The sequence below is a fragment of the Andrographis paniculata genome, unplaced genomic scaffold (genome assembly GCF_009805555.1).
Source record: "Andrographis paniculata isolate CXL003 unplaced genomic scaffold, ASM980555v1 Contig46END, whole genome shotgun sequence".
NCBI classification, from domain to species: Eukaryota; Viridiplantae; Streptophyta; class Magnoliopsida; order Lamiales; family Acanthaceae; genus Andrographis; species Andrographis paniculata.
This window is the reverse complement of record NW_026137580.1, coordinates 2,450,297-2,468,628: the sequence shown is the minus strand read 5'-3', so window position 1 is coordinate 2,468,628 and position 18,332 is coordinate 2,450,297. Positions and strand designations below refer to the sequence as shown.

The 18,332-nt window shown below is 32.8% G+C and overlaps 1 protein-coding gene across 1 annotated transcript; it reads left to right on the top strand.

Annotated features, from left to right (window-relative positions):
- Positions 1-8,963: 8,963 nt before the first annotated feature.
- Positions 8,964-13,970, top strand: LOC127252552 (putative inactive flavonol synthase 2). Its single transcript, XM_051276770.1, has 2 exons — positions 8,964-9,554; positions 13,294-13,970. Exons 1-2 carry the CDS (start codon positions 9,028-9,030, stop codon positions 13,865-13,867), a joined length of 1,101 nt encoding a protein of 366 aa, XP_051132727.1. The 5' UTR covers positions 8,964-9,027; the 3' UTR covers positions 13,868-13,970.
- Positions 13,971-18,332: the final 4,362 nt, after the last annotated feature.

Below are 18,332 nucleotides of genomic sequence, written 5' to 3'. Positions count from 1 at the left end.
CTTGCCTCCAGATCCAGCAAAATCAGGTTATTAGTCATGATAAATACGTGAGTTACTGGGCTGTGCATCGGCCTCGATTTTGATTTCAAATCTCTTCATTCTTAAATTGCATTTTTTTCTATATTCCAACGTTCTTTAGCATCATGGACAACAGGTATAAATTGGGTGAATAATAAACAACCTCTGTAGAATGAACCTCCATAGCTAGGTCAGCCTCGGCCTCCACTATCTCAACTTGGTCCCCATTCCAAAAATATGACCTTCTAGTGCAACATCGAGGGGACACACTAGGTAGTGTGGATCCAGTCCCTCCCGAGAATGGCCGAGTAAGTTGGCTTTCCTTTGATGATGAAGAAGACCATATGATCCATCTTTGTTCCAACTGTCACTTTTACCATCAATACATCTGCTCCCATGTGTGCATTTTTAGTGAAATCATTTGTTCGCATTATTATCGGTACGAGGTTGTTTCTACTTTTTTCGATCTTCTGTAGAGTAGATAGGGTCATTATATTGACGAAAGCTCCTCCGTCGACTAGAACCTTGCTGCCTGTCTGCCTGTTGAGATGTACCATAAGGAATAAGGGCTTCAAATGATGCATACTCTCATCTGCTAGTTTCTGAAAAATTACCGATTCTGGATCCCTTTTTGAAATGTCGGCATCCTACCACACCCAACATAACGGACCAGCTCCTTCCAACATCATATCCCCTTGGAGATAATCAAGTTGGTCCTGAAGGGTTTGAATTCTCAGGGTAAAACTCCAATCGTGTTAACCTTAAAGTCACCCTCGTAGTGCAAGGCTCGTTAAAGGTCTTGATCGGTTGCGATTATGTCCAAACTAGCTTCTGACACCTCATCGCAATCAAAGGATCCGATCATCGGTTCATCTTTAGGAATCTGATCCGTCCCGAGTGTTACAATAAAGCATGGTTCGGTAGGGTATTCGATCCTTGCTAAAATATCATTTGGGCTCCATTCATTCGAACATGAAGCTACAAATGTAGGTCCTTCTGACCAAGCTTTGGTGTTCCAGCAACAGCTTCTTCTGGGTCCTCGGCCTACTGCATCCCAGCCTGACCTTCGTGGTCATTAGTCTGCTAACCCTGACCTCATTCTCCTGGTAGAGGCAAGTGGCTAAGCGTTATCATTGCACTATTCTATTTTGAGTCCTAATAGGAGGTCGCAAACACCTGCTCATTCTGGTTCCTGGCCCAACTTTTTTCGTCTGGAGCCTTCTCGGGAAGACAGGTCTGATATGGTGTATTTACCACCTGATCTACTAAGGTCACTCGCCAAACCTCTCCGACTTTCTTGAAGCTCACTTCTGCAACCATATTGGTGGGGAAATTCTGTCCCACACTGAACTCATTCCTGGCAGTTTGATCGGCCTTCCGAGCCTTTCAAACACTGGTCAGATGCACTCCAATCATCTGCTCCAGCTCCTGGGTTTGACCTTCTGGACCTGGCCGGATGCACTCCAATAATGTTTATCGGTGTGGGGAATGTCTCTGTATCCATCTTCCTATCAGGCTTCCCGGCCAGCTTGAGATGGCCTTCTGGACCACATTCCTAAAAGCAATGCAGTTACCGATTTGATGGTCATATACTTCATGCCACTTACAAAATGATTTTCCATTCACCTCCTCTTCAGTTGACATTTTGTATCACTTCTTGAGGCGGAGCTGGTTATCCTTCAATAAATATCTCTTTCCATCGGGGTGGCTTAAAAGCCGGGCATGTATATGATTTTCTCTAGGAAATCCTGGCTAGGAAGGTCTCATTTGGTTCCTCCTCAGCCTCCGCAGCTTCTTCCTGGACATAGACATGATGATTTCCACTCTGGAATTTTTTATTTCAAGCCATTTGAGCTTCTTTAATGAGTTGTTCGGCCTTCACAGCTTGGATGTCAGCTTCTGGAAGTCATGGTACTTTTGGAGGGCCAATTTCTCATGTAGTTGGTGCATCATGTTTGCAATTGTCATGTTCACCACCTGGTTTTCTGGTATGCGTACTTGACACCTGCTTTCGGACCTCATAAACCATTTCAAAAAGTGCTTCACAGATTCTTCACCATGCTGACGCAAATTCATAAAGTCTGACACTATCACCTCTGGAAGGGAGTTGTACAGCCGGCTGCGGGAAAGCCTAATGAGCAGGTTGCCATTGTGGGAAACAAACTCAGGGAGCCTTCAGTAATTTCTCTAAGAACTAGAGCCTGCTGGAATGCTGGATTTCCAAGGGCTGGTTGGGCAAAAAATTCGTAATTGTGTTGTAGCTTGGAACCAGCAGGAAACGGAACTTCCCTAATGGCTCCCTGCCCCCAGTGTATTGAGATGGCACAGGGACAGCTCCCCCCGGTCCCCACATCGTTCTAGGAGGCATTTAGGTGAAGGAATGTGCTGAAACCACTTTCGTCCCTACCCCCTAAGCATTGCAAGTCCCTTGTCCAGTCGTCGGATTTCCTTGGAGGCACAGAATAGAAGTTGGGGTGCTGAAAGTAGTTCTAGTGAATGAAGAATTCAGCTTCCAATGTGAAGCTTATGGGACTGACCCAAAGGTCATCCCAAATCTGTCAATCGGAGGCGGCCTGAAGGAAGACTGCCAAACCGGTGTACTAGATTCTTCGAGCTTCTGGGCATTGAACAGAGGTTCTTCATATCCGGTACCGCTACCAAAGATACTGACATGACCAAACTTGAGCGTCTGGAAGGTCGGATCTACTACGGAGCTGGTTGTAAGGCTTACGGGAGACCAGGTATCTGGCGGGTTGGAGCTGGCCATCGAAACTTTGCCTTTTCGAACTTTTTCCTCCCGAAGCAGCGCAAATTCAATATGGATGGTACGCTTAAACGTCAGTAATGTACCTGGAAAGTTCCAAGGCAGATTCATGCAAGGAGGACTGAATCTCCCCACGGATTTGCTCCTGAAGGACGTTGGCTGGAAGGCCAATAATCTGCTCTAACCTTCAAGCTGTCGCGGAAGCTTCTTTGCATGAAACAGCTTCCTGCTCCGGCCGACAGGGCGAATCGCCAACGGTCTCGTTGTTTTTTTATATCTTTATAGTCATCGGCGGTGTCAATTTCTTCTTCCGAAGTTTTATACAAGATCGCGAGATGTTGGTGTCCCACCATTCGTGCCAATTTTATTGTCATAAAAAATCACCACCGAAAGCTTAATCAGAAAAGGCCATTGAAATTGATTTAATTGTAGTATTCTCCGGCCTCCTCAAGAAAGAATCCAGGCTACCTTACGATATCCGAATAATTAATGTAAAGAAAAGGCAAAAATAAGGCTAATAAAGCATAAAGGAAGCTGGAATTAAAGAAGCTGTAAGAATCTATAAAAAATACAGTGCTCTTGAAGAGAAAAATAAAAAATAAATAATGCAGAGAAATTATTCTTAAGATGATGATGAAGAAGATGAAAATTCGTGCGTTCTGATCTGATCAAATCTAGTCTTGGATCTTAAATGTTCTTTGGATAAGTTTTTCTCTAATTCTCCTCCAACAACTTCACTCTTCCTCAACCCCTTCTTGACTGAGCTTTCTGCCTCCACTGGGTTGTTTCCATCTCATTGGGTCCACGAATTGGGCCTCTGGTAGCTTCCAATGTTGGCTTGGTCCTGCTGGACCTCATCCTATTTGAGCCTTCAACTATAGGGACTAGACTGGGCCAATTGGGGTTGGATCAATCGGATAAGCGGGCCAAGGAGCTGTTGAGCTGATCTAGTTGGACCTTCAACTGCAGGAACAGGATCGGATGAGTTGTTGGGCTGATCCAATTGGTCTTTCAGCTGCATAAACTGGATTAGGCCGGCTCGGAGTGCCCATTGCCGAACTTGGGCCTGATTTTGGATTCGGTGGATTACAATTTTATATTAGCTACGCAATTATTTATACCTCACATAAGAAAATATACCCCAAAACACTAAACAAGCAAATCATTAATTGAAAATGACAAAACTTTAAAATTTGCACCGACCATTTTCTTTTCTTCCCTGAATATATTGAGCCATAGGTGGCGGTGTCGGGATAAGTTTACATCCACTCACAAAATATAATATAATACTCTCTCTATCCAATTTAAATTGATTTATAGTTTTTATGTGTATCATTTTGATCGACATATTTTTATTTTGAGTAAAATTTACGAAATCAAAAATATTTAACAAATATAAATCAGCTTAATTAACTATATAACATATAATATCATACATCATGTACGACCCACTCAAAACTCATTTATTTATATATCTTCTAAAAAAAATTAATATTTTTGTCTACATTTAATGAAGGATAATTTAATATAATTATAAATATATATATTTATACTAAAAAAAAAATGGGGGCAAGGCCATTCAATGATGATATATTTTATAGCATATATTTATTTAATTATTTATTTATTTATGTTGAATTTGGTATTATTTATATTAATTTATTTTAATAATTGTATTTATTGTATCTTGTATGTAAAAATATTAATTTATTAATTTTTAGGTGTAATTTATAATTTATTTGATGTATAAATTAAAGTAATTGATATGTTCCTTAAATAATATTTTTAGTATTATTAATGTGTTATTTAAATATTTAAATTTGACTAAATTATTATTGTTTAATAAGTATTATTTAGTAAAATAAATATTTATAAGATGTTTATTATTGTACAGGTAAAAATAATGCTTGAAAATTGGTTTGGGAGTCCAAATATGGCCTCAAAAAGCGAAAAATGGCTTTAGGAGCAAAAAAAAAGCAGATTGTGCGAAAGTCAACAATCAATGCCAGCGGGTCAAAATCAACGGTCAACGATCAATGCTGGCGCGGAAAGTAGCGAGCACAGAATTTCTACGGAGCGGAAATCCTTGCCTAGAATTGAGCGAAGCGGCGGAATTCCAGTTGCGGCTGCATATGAGTCAGTGAGCGCGGAAAGCAAGCGGCGGAATTCTAGTTGCGGCTGCATAGAAGTCAGTGAGCGCGGAAAGCAAGCGACGACTGTGCAGAAATTTGAGTGAGCACAAAAAGAGAGCAACAGTTATGCGCAAAGCAGTGAGCACGAAATCCATGAGCAGCGGTTGCATTTACTCAGCACGGAAGGCCATGCATGAAATTGAGCTAAGCGACGGCAGCTATGCGGAAAGCGAGCAGCGGCTGTACGGAATCCGTGAGCGGCGGCTCACCTTGCATTTAATCCCCCCAGATCACTGGGCTGCTGAATTTACTCTTGTACTGCTCTCATTGATTTCTGCACCTTAGCCAATTTTTCGCTATTTTGTGTATTTTTATTCTGAAACCTTCTAGAAGATGCAATTTTTAGTAAGTTATAAGTAATTATTAGTAACTATTTTTAAAGGTAATTATTTATGAGTGGTTGTAATCGTCAAGCTTCTAGAAGCTTTCATACCCTATAAATATCCTATCTTATTGTATATTATACATAACCATACATACAATCCATCATTCCATACACTCCATTTTCTCCATTTCTTTTCTGTCATATTTTTCTGTAGTTTAATAATATGAGATTTTCAATTTTGTATCGCGAGCAAGCTGATTTTCTCTCATTTTCTCTTAATTCTTGCATATTATTTTTAGCTTATAATATTCTTATCATACTTCTCCTGCATATTAGTTTTAGCTTATAATATTCTTATCATACTTCTCCACCTAACATTCACAAAAAAAATTCCATGTTCACATTTGAGTTGTTCAAGCTAGACTTTCGACAAGGTTGCAGAAGGGCGGCAGAAGGGTTATCAGTGCCTATGATTGTCGTATTCATTAATAGAGATTAGGCGGTGTGTAGCAGTTAAATACGCGAGAGCCTTGTCGACCTGCTTAGTTGCGAGCCGAATTTAACCCCTATTAAAGAGATGTATCAGAGGGGTAGAACCACTAGCAAAACGGTCGGAAGAATATTTCATTGGACATAGGTGCTTGCTTATCGGGTCACAGAAATTTCCGGTGACAACAGCTTTTCTAGCAAATAATGTTCTTCGTCGGGTGTCGCTAAAGCCTCGTTGTAAATCCCCTAAGATCAAGTACCAACCGAATCGAGAATCGGGCTTAAGCAATCAAATGCGATCACATTCCTTCCTCTGAATCGTTCCGCAATTATACATAGATTATCCGCTAGCACACTATCGTCATCCCGCTCATTTCATTCATGAAAATCCAGCCATTAAGGAACGCAGAGGTTACACACAAACGCTTCGTTCCATCTTCTTCAAGATACGTACATTTTATTATTTTTTAATTAGATTTAATTTCTGCAAATTTATCCTTTCAGTTCTTCAATTGCATTAATTCATTACACTTATTCAAATTAAATATAGGATATTCGCATATTCCCTGAGTTCGACCCGAACAGTCACCGGTTAATGAGATTTTTTTTTTTACGAATCTTTTTGAAGTTACTATACAAACACACACGACACTATTTTCATTTTATATATATATATTTTTTTTGTATCTTAAAGATATTTTTTGAATCTGTAAAAACTCTTTGATAATGCACATTGAATTTAGAGGAAATAAAAGGTAAAATAAAAATATTATAATTTTTTTTATATATAATTAATAAAAAATATGAGAAATAGAAAAAATAATTTTAAATTAGTTATTATTTGTTAAAGTAAAATAATAAAATTTTAACTTTTATAAAATCTTTTATTATAAATAGATTAAAATAAATTTTAGGAACAATAATGAAAAATAGTAACATAATTTTAATCATTGGAATAAGGATCATTGTATATATATATATATATGAACAATCGTATCACACGAATATTCATTTTAATTTTTTTAAAAATATATATATATCAACAATCATATGAAATTAAGATTCATTTTAATTTTTTAAACAATATATATATAAACGACCGTATCACCCGAAGATTCATTTTAATTTTTTAAACAATATATATAAACGACCGTATCACACGAAGATTCATTTTAATTTTTAAAAATATATATATATATATAACTGTATCACACGAAGATTCACTTTAATTTTTTAAACAATATATATATGAACAACTGTGTCACACGAAGATTCATTTTAATTTTTTAAACAATATATATAGATATATGAACAACTGTATGATATGAACATTTTAATTTTTTAAACAATATATATATAAACGATCGTATGGTATCACATGATGATTTATTTTAATTTTCTAAATTGTATATATATGAACAATCATATCACACAAATATCCATTTTAATTTTTTAAACAATATATATATCAACAATCGTATGACATTAAGATTCATTTTAGTTTTTTTAAACTATATATATATATAAATGACCGTATCACACGAAGATTCATTTTAATTTTTTAAAATATATATATATGAACAACTGTATCACACAAAGTTTCATTTTAAATTTTTAAACAATATATATATATGAACAACCGTATGACACGAAGATTCGTTTTAATTTATTTATACAATATATACATATATGAACAACCGTATCATATGAACATTTTAATTTTTTAAACAATATATATATATAAACGATCGTATCACACAATGATTCATTTTCATTTTCTAAATTGTATATATATATGAACAATCGTGTCACACGAATATTCAATTTAATTTTTTAAACAATATATATATTAACAATCGTATGACCTTAAGATTCATTTTAATTTTTTAGACAATATATATATATGAACGACCGTATCACCCGAAGATTTATTTTAATTTTTTAAACAATATATATATATAAACGACAGTATCACACGAAAATTCATTATAATTTTTAAAATAATATATATATATATATATAAAAACAACCGTATCACACGAAAATTCATTTTAATTTTTTATATATATGAACAACCGTATCTTAGAAGATTGGTTTTAATTTTTTAAACAATATATATACATATATGAACAACCATATCATATGAACATTTTAATTTTTTAACAATATATATATATATATAAACGACCGTATCACACGAAGATTCATTCTAATTTTTTAAACAATATATATATGTGAACAACCATATCACATGAAGATTCATTTTAATTTTGTAAATAATATATATATATATATATAAATGACCGTATTTCACGAAAATTTATTTTATTTTTTAAATAATATATATGAACAACTGTATCACACGAAAATTCATTTTAATTTTTTAAACAATATATATACAATAAACAACGGTATCACATGAAGATTTATTTAATTTTCTAAACAATTATTTGTCCCATTTAATGCTCTTCCCCTTGTTCTCCTTTCCCTAATATTCACCTTGATTCATAAAAGTCTTTCTAATTCGGTCTGGCCTGGTCGTCCGACCTTATTTTTTGATACTTTAGGCCCTTCAAAGCAAAAGGCGAAATTCTCATCGTATTTTGACAACCTATCTTCAGTAGCGGCCTTTACTTTTTTTTTTTTTATTATTATTATGTGGGAATTCGCAGTCCCTACCCGAAAGTGCACATTGGGTAAACTTCTGGCCAAACTTAATACTCTTTTGATTAGAGTAGAGATGCGAGAGAACATACGGTATCTATTCTAACTTTTGTACACTATATATATGAACAGTCGTATCACACAAAGATTCATTTTAATTTTTTAAATAAATATTTATTCCTTTTAACAAACCGAGTGAGTATAATATAATACTCTCTTCTTCTAAGATTAAAATAATAAAATAATTTAATTAATATTAAAAGATTATAAATTATAAAATCTAGAATACGACTAAAATATATAATTATTTTTAAAAAAAAAAGGATCAAATAACGTGGACAACGACAATGATAAAAATTAACATTTTGTGTCACTTGGAATGGGAAGAATATACTCGTGGATATCAATGATCATATCACATGGAAATCCAATTTTTTATTTCTATGTTTTTCAAAACAATTATTTGTCCCCAATCAAACACCGCGACATCAATAAATAAATCATGCAGTCCAGCCCAGCACAGCAACAGTAAGCATTTAGTGATTCTAATCTGATCGATCGATTCTGGTGCAACAATGGAGGGCAACGCCATCACCAATTTCCACAAATCCGAGTTCTTCAACGCACAGACAGGCCTCTTCCAGTCCATCTCCATCCCCGTCGTCCAGGACCTCGCCCGTTCAAGCACCATACCCGAGAGATTCATCAAGAGGCCCGGCCCGGCCCGAATGCTCCCGCCGGAGGTTTTCGAGGCCGTCGACATGGCCCGTCTCCGGGACCCGTCGGGCCGGGCTGAGGAGCTGCAGAGGCTGGGGCGAGTGTGCAAGGAATGGAGTATGTTCTTGGTGGAGAACCACGGCATTGATCTGGCGGTGGTTGACGCCCTCCGGAGAGTGGTAAAGGGCTTTTTCGATCTGCCGTCCCTGGAGAAGAAATCGTCGGTAGGGACATACAATGACACCGACAATTTGGGCTATGGCCGGAATTTAATTAGGTCCGAAGATCAGCCGTTGGATTGGATTGATCGGTTGGCTATGAAGGCTGCGCCGGAAGGGGCCACCGACGGCCTCCGCGTTTGGCCGGAAAATCCACCCGATTTCAGGTCAATTAATTAAACTATGCTGTTTTATATTCCTTCCCTTCACTACTAAGCTTCAAATTTTTTATTTTAGTCTATCCAAATCAAAATTTCATATATTTTTTTCTAACTCTCAATTAAATACCTAAATACTTCTATTTTTTACTTTTCACATTATTTTAAAGGATAAAATAGATAATACATTACTTTTAAAACTACATATTTAGAAAATAATAATATTCCTTAATCCAGGTACAAAAGTCAAATAAAAAGTATTACCATTGTACTAGGGAGAACTATTTATTTATTTTTTTATCAAATGAATAGTATAGGAGTGTTTATAGGATGAAAAATTTATTAAGCTTAGAACTTATGTGGATAATGATTATATATAGTTTTGTTTCCCTTATAGCAGGAAAAAGTAAATACAATTTAAAAATTCGATTCGAATATGATATCAAAATAAGTAGTTTGAGTTTCAAAATTTGACCCTAATAACTTTCAGATCAATCCAATACATTGAATAATTATGAAATAAGTTTTTAATTTAAATATTTTCAAATATATTATAAATATATAGTAAAGTACAAATAATTATATATTGATGTTAAAATTTGTAAATATCACTACAAATATTATTTTAGACATAATTATGTAATAAATTTTTCATTTGAATTTTGCATGAATATTAAAGTACATTAGTATTTTATAGATATATAATATAATAAAATAATACAATGTCTATTTTATACTTGAAAAGTATGTGAAAGTAAAAAATAGAAATATTTTGTTATTTAATTGAGAGTTATATTTGTTAGAAAATATAAAAAAATTTATTTGAACATACTAAATGACAAATAAAAGATTTATTAGTTGACAAACGGAACATAATCTATTTAAAAAAATAAAAAATAAATTTTAACCTAAAAAAATTTTAAAAATCAGGTTGACCCACGCCGAGCATAGTTTGAACTGGGCTGTGTCGGGCCTATGCTTCCGAGTACGGGTTGGGCCTACTCCAATACAAAATGAAAATGTATCGGATTGGGCTGACACAAAAAAATTAGATCGGTCTAAAATTGTCACCTCTAACCATCCCTTTATTTTAAAACACCCTATAAAAAGGGGTTTTTGAAGTTATGAAATTTTAACAAATTTTGAAATGGTAAAATATTGAGGGTATATTTGGTTATGAATTATGATTATAAACATATTTCAATACTAGGGAACTATATATTCTCATAAAAAAAAAAATTAGGGAAAATTAATTTTAGTCCCAATATAACTAAAATTTATCAATTTTAGTTCAAATATAAAAAACTCACTAATTTTAGTCCAATTACAAACAATTTCAATTAATTTTGGTTCTACCGTTAAAAAACTAACGGAAATGGCTGATGTGGACGTAACGGGGTTGACATGGCAGCTGACCTGAAAATTACACGGCCATGTACAATTATACACGGTCATGTTTAACACGGCCATGTATATTTCAGTATACAATTATACACGATCATGTTTTCACACGACCATGTTTAATTCTACACGGCCGTGTACATTTCTATTTTTGTCTAAAATTTTATTTTTTGTTATATTTTTTTTAAAAGAATATTTTAAATTTAGAATAGTTGATATAGTTAAAATAAAAAAAAATTAATAGTAATCCTAATGTAATTAAAATGTTTAAATTTTAATTTAAATATAAAAATTTATCGAGTATGTTCTTTGGAAATTTTTTTCTAAAATTCAACTATTTACAAAAAAAAAAAAATTCTCTTAAAAATATTCAATTACACAATTTTTTTTTTTTGTATATAATAGTATTAAAAATTAATTTTACATTTAAATACAATTATATATGCCTATGATGAAATTATTTTGAAATTGTATTGAAATATAATTTTTTTAATATAATATAAAAAAATAAAAAAATGTTTTTTAATTAGATTTTGTAAAAGGAATGTTTTTATTTTTTTTTATGAAAAGTAGAATTTTTTGCAAAATATTTCAAAAAGAATAAATTTTTATATTTGAATTATAATCGATACATTTTAATTATATTAGAATTACTTTTTATTTTTTTGAATTTTAATTATATTATGATTACTATTCATTTTTTCAATTTTAACTATATCAACTATTTTAAATTCAAAATATTTTTTAACAAAAAAAATAAAATTTTAGACCAAAACAGAAAAGTACACGGTCGTGTAGAATTAAACATGGTCTTGTATAATTGTACACTAAAATATACATGGTCGTGTGACAACATGATCGTGTATAATTGTATATGGACGTGTAGTTTTGAGGTCAGCTGCTACGTCATCCCGTTATATACACATCAACAATTTTCATTAGTTTTTTTAATTGTAAGATCAAAATTGAATGAAATTGTTTGTAATTAGACCAAAATTGATTGAAATTGTTTATAACGACACTAAAATTGATGAGTTTTTCTTTTTTATATATATTGGAACCAAAATTGATAAATTTTGATTATATTGGGACCAAAATTAACTTTTTCCCAAAAAATTATAATAATCTTTAAATTAAAATTCAATTCAAGATTTTAATTTCAAAACAAAATATTTGACATTATATTTTATAATATAAAAAATATCTAATTTAATTTTTTTTCCTAAAAAATTATAGGCTTAATTTTGGACACCAATTTTAATTTTCTGTATTTTCTATTATTGCTTTTATAGAAAAAATATAGAATACGGGTAAAGTACATATATATATATATATTAGTGATGTTATATAAGAAAGTATGGGATATAAATTAAATATATTGGATTATTTCATGTTTTGAAAATATTGTAGAATATTTGAGACATACCAAAAAAAAATATTACAGCTACTTGGGGTCGAGGGAATATAATGTTTTATTAAATAAAGAAATAGAATAATTTTACAAAGACAATTTTTTTTAAAAAAAAAAGAAGGAAAAACCACAATTTTCTGAGATAATATAGTATAATACTCCATCTGTCCAAAACAATAATATTATTTTTTTCATTTTTGTCCGTTTCAAAATAATAATCTCGTTTCAAAAAGTAAGCATATCAACTTAAAATTATTCATATTTTTTCATCATTATTACAAAGTGTCGTTGCTTTTTGTTTTCTATGATTAAAATTTGATATTAATGAAGGCATGCCACTTATTTGTTTGGTTTAGTTGACAAGTTAGGGCTTGTTATCAAGAGCTTTACAATTATATATCTAATTAGGCGCCGTTAGCACGCTGGCTGGCATATATCATAACATAATATTGTATCATATAAAATGATGCATTGTGCAGTATGATATGCTATCAGAATATGTATTATCACTACAAGAAAATATAATTTTTGTAACGAGATTTTTTCGTCATTAAATTCACTTTTTCTGTTACTAATGATATTAGAGACAGAATTAATGATGGAATTACTTTAGCTACGTGATCTTTAGTGACGGAATTCCGTTACAAATATACTATTTTTTTTGTAGTGTATATATAGTTATAAAAAAAAAAAAAAGAGTATATATTATATATTGTATTATTATATCCTATTAAATATATGCTATCAATCTTATTAATTTGTACTGATTAGATCAAATAAGCACTACGAAACCCTAGTCAATCCCAAAGGATCGTTTGTCTTGGATTACTCCCTGTCCCGCTATGTGTATGTGACAGCGAGACAGGATTTGCGTCGGGAGAGATGATCCCGTCTGCTAATCTATTTAATTAATAATCGGCATGAGATGGGATGCAGGGCGGCGATGGAGGAGTATGTGAGAGCCGGGAGGAAAGTTCTAGACGAGGTCCTTGAAGCGTTGGCGGAGTCCATATCCCTCCCGAAGAATGCATTCTCCAAAAGCTTCAATCTACAAACAAGTGAAGTTAACGTTCGAGTCAACTATTATCCTCCCAGCCCTAATCCCGACCTAACACTCGGCATAACTCCCCACAGCGACAACAGCATGCTCACTCTCCTAATCCAATTCGACTCCACAAATGGCCTTCAGCTCTTCAAGAACGACCAATGGCTCACTGCGCCGTGGCCACGCAATGCATTGCTCGTAAATTTGGGTGACCTGATCGAAATATCTAGCAATGGCAGGCTCCGAAGCTCGTGGCATCGGGTAGCTTCTCAGCAAGATGTGCATAGGTACTCGGTCGCTTTGTTATATCGCCCGGGAGAAAATGAGGTCATCGGCGACGACCATAACGACAACGACGGCAATGAGTATGGAAAAGTTGTGGTGGGAGACTACACCAGGAATTATTACAAAAGCCCAAAGCTTAGTAAAGAAACTGCCCTATCCTTTGCTAAAATTAAGAAATGAATTTCATTTTGTGTCATGGGTAATTACGGTTTCATTTAATGGAAAATTATTGTAAAAATAGTTTAGTATTTCGAACCTTATATTTTCTGTTGAGTTTTAATAAATTAACACATTTTTATAAAATATACTCCTTCCGTCCTAGCTAATTTGTTCACCTTAGTTGGAGCACGTTTTAGGCATGGTCTAATTAGTAAGTAATTAAGAAAGTGTATTAATAAAATTAATCATGATTTAATAAAAATAATTATAGATTAAGATTAAAGTGATCAAATAGTTTACTTAAAATAAAAAATATATTTATGAATTTTAAAATGCGATTAAAATCTATAATTATATTTTTTTTAAAAAAATAAATAAATTATGAGAGTGAACAACGTGGAACGGAGGAAGTATAATATTTGTATATGTGTGTACAGAAAAATTGTGTATTAGTATATATACGTGTGTAGATGTGTAAAGATATATATATATATATATACAAGTACTAGTAACTCGAAACGCTCGCCGCTTGAATGTTTATAATGTAAAGATATTTAAACATAAAATTAGAAATATAATATAATACATCAAGGGTGTATATTTAACATAAAAATATGTAGTAGAGCGAAATAAATATAATTTGAAGGCATATTATTAATAACATAATCAATTGATACAAAATATAAATTTGCATAAGAAAAACACAAGAATCATATATAGAAAGCATCTCAAATTACTATAAAAAAATCCCTCAAACAAAATATAGAAGCTCCTCCATAGTCGAACCATTAATATAATTTTTCCCAAACTTTAAAATTTGATATGCCACAAGACTAAAACCAACAACACAACTAATATCAAATATAATTTTTATCAATTATATATATAAAAAAAAAGTCAAAGAGATATTCCAAATATAATTTTCGTAAATATAATTAGAAAAAGGTTCCAAGATACAATCAGAACATATTCTATAACAATAATACTTAAGCTTCATTCCATTTGAAAAACACAAATTTACCTCAAGCATATTTCTAAAGAAACAACATTTATTGAATAAGTCACTACAAACAAATACAAATGATATCTTGTATGTCATAACTTAGACTGATCCTGTCCCATATCCTTTACCTTTTGTAATGCTTCTTCTATAAATCAAATTAAACATGGACAAAAGCAAATAATTAATCAAGCATACAATCAAATGCAACAATGGCATCACGAGTGCATATATCTTTCAACAACTTTATTAAATTTGGAGCAAGTGTGACACTTTTTAAAAGAACCATAAACCTAAGCCTAGAATAGATGAAAGCATTTTAAAATTGATAGTCATGGTATTATACAAATCTTAGAATGCAATGTCTAGCTTGAGTGTGGTGTTACAAAGCATGGGTGGCTGATTTAGAAAAAATTATTTTGCGTAAGCATGATTCATTCAATCAAGACATCACATATTACCTTTAGGAAGATTGGATAAATTTTTAACTTGGAGTAGGGCTCATCCTGAAAATAGAGACGAAAAAATTTAAATTTTGACAAAGATGTAACTACTATGTTTCATACACACAAAAAAAAAAAAAAAAAAAATACATAAAGCATCACTGCAAATGACAGACATTGGACTCGATTTCTAACATATGACAGTAACATGATAAACTATTGGATAAACCAAATGGCTGAAAGGATTTTTCAATAGTTGGATTCAATATGGATTGGATATTGAAAAGATCTTTTTTTTTTAAAAAAAAAAAGACGAACAAGATTCGGAATGTCTGATAGAAATATTTCATGGTCTATAAAAATACATATGAACACAATCAGTTAAAAGAATTTTTTCGTTAGATACTTTGTACATGATGGCAACAATATGAGACAGCTCACAGCTGATGACCAACAAATAAAATTGTGACATCAAGAAAGCAGCCAAAGCTTGCTCCAACGCGTCTTCATTCATCAACGAGATGAACAAATTTCAATAGATCATGGGATTTTTTTGATGAAATTATAGCAAATAGCTAGAATAAGAAAAGAATAATAAAACAAAACTACATATCAAAATATATCACTTATTAAAAAAAAAAACTTTATGCTTCAATGCACATGATTTAGCTTCAAATATCCTAACTAAGAATTGAAGACTATATGACAATTTTTAGAAATTCAAATGGATTCATTCTTATCAAAGCATAAAAGGTATATAATGGCCAATATTAAGTAAAATAATATTCATGTTTCTTATTTATACTACGACACAAGCTTAAGATGACCTTAAATCAATTAGTATATTTGGATACAATTAACAAATGGATGACAATAATATATAAAGCAAGAAAACGGCTATTCAAATTAAATGATATGGAAAATGCATGGAAGTTGTCCTCTATGCTTAGAAATATAAGTAGAGATAAAACCATATTCTCACAAATACCAATTTTAGCAAAATTTTATATTTGAATATAAATAACTTCAACACCAAGCTAGGAATCCAATAAGGGAGGGAAAAAATTATCAATAATTAAGGAGAAGAAGAAGTTTCATCCAAAAATGACAACTAACCTGCAAAGTACATTACTCTAAGCTAGACTACGAGTCTACTGGTGTAGTTACGGCAATGTAACAACCAGTCTCTCTGTGTTTGTAAAGCAAGGGGAGTTTGTATAAAGGCTAGGTTATAGAGGTTGATTGGTATCTTGAGTGTGTAAACCTGGTGATAGGTTTAGTGAAAACACTCTTGGATTGGAATCCCCCAAATGTAAGTATTTACACCAAACTGGGTCAACAAAGCATGTGTGTTATTTGTTTGTGTCATTGCACTTAACCAACCATAGGTTGGTACTTATTCAACACACTGAAGCTATAACCATGAATCAAAAGTCATGTTTACCTTGATAGGTTTCATAATTCCGTTGTGCATTAGACTTGGATGGGTTAGACCTTTTTTACGGTGGACACTTGTTCCTAACATCTGGTATCAAAGCAGCATGTTCAATACCCCGAGTAGGTCTGTCTGTGGTTCAAAATGAGTCATGAAGTGGCCTCGTCCATTCGTCCACCAGTTTTCGATGGGAACAACTACAACTACTGGAAAAATATGATGGTGGCTTACCTATTAGCCCTCGGTGATGAAACTTGGGTAGCTGTAGAGCTTGGCTGGACTCCTCCAACCAAAGTTATACTTGAAGAAACTCATAATGACCCCAACGATCGTTCTGAAGCCGAAAAATGAGTGGACTTCTAAAGAGAAAATTATTGCAAGTGGAATTCTAAACCTGCAAAGGCGATATTTGTCTCGGTTGATGAAATTCAGTTTCGTGTCATCTCAAACTGCAAGAAATCAAATGATGCATGGAGAGCCTTGGAAAATGCATTTGAAGGGACTGCTGAAGTTAAGGAAACAAAACTCCAAAGGGTGAAAAGTATGTTCGATGCTTTGAAGGTGACAAATGATGAAACCATGTCTCAGTTCTATACTCGATTCAAGGATGTGATTAACCAAGCATACGCTATTAGCTTGGAATACGATGAACAAAGATTGGTTCGGAAAATGATGAGAAGTGTGAAACAAAAAATTCGAAGTCAAGGTGTCTACACTTGAAGATAAAAAAAAAAAGGCAAGAACATGACTATTGAAACTTTGAATGGTATTTCATGACATGAGAAATGAATCATATTGAATAAGAAAGCTCAAAAGGGATTGCTCTTTCTACTGAAGATTTGGAGCTTGTTGAATCTAATGAAGAATTGTCTTTGCTATCCAAGAAGCTGTCTCGAATGATAAGTGAAAAGCATGCTCGGAAGTTCCACAACAAATTTAGAAACAGAAGTTACCCCTATGGTAAAATAATTGGCAAACAACGAAAGTATCCAGAACGTAAAGGTGTTGGTTACAACAAAGGAAATAGAGCTTATGATAAAATTTATAAAAAAAAAAGTTCAACACTGTTTTTAGGCCAGAAAAACTCAAGTGACCCAAAATATTTTGCATGTGATGGAATAAGCCATTTGAAGGTGGAATGTGCAACATTGAAGAAGAAAGGAAAGTATGCATTTCAAGCTACCTGAAGTGATGAGAAAGATAGTAAAGAATATGAAGATACAAGTCATGATGAAAATGTAGTTGTTTTTGTTGCCAATAAAGGAGAATTTAGCAAACGGAAAGAATGTGTGTTCGAAGAAGAATGTAACAACAACGACACTGTTGAGATGGACATCTATGAGCTGATGGAAGCTTATGAGGAAGTTATTGCTAAACAAAACGTTTGTGTCAAAATAAAAAATGAGTTGATCAACACGGTTTATCATTTGGAAGCTCGAGTTGAAAAAGTTGAGGAAGTAAATCAGGAAATGTTCGAAATCAATGAAGGACTTAACAGGGAAGTCAAACAGCTGAAGATGAAGAATGATGATCTGAGGGAGGAGAATGATAGACTCGGAAAAGGAAAAGAGAAGCTTGATGAAGTGTTTTCAATTGGAAAGCCATTTG

Excerpts from the sequence above, each read along its gene's own strand:
- LOC127252552 (XM_051276770.1), top strand. The coding sequence starts at position 9,028 with ATGGAGGGCAACGCCATCACCAATTTCCACAAATCCGAGTTCTTCAAC. Across the intron at positions 9,555-13,293 it reads GAAAATCCACCCGATTTCAG|GGCGGCGATGGAGGAGTATG; the intron begins GTCAATTAATTA and ends GATGGGATGCAG.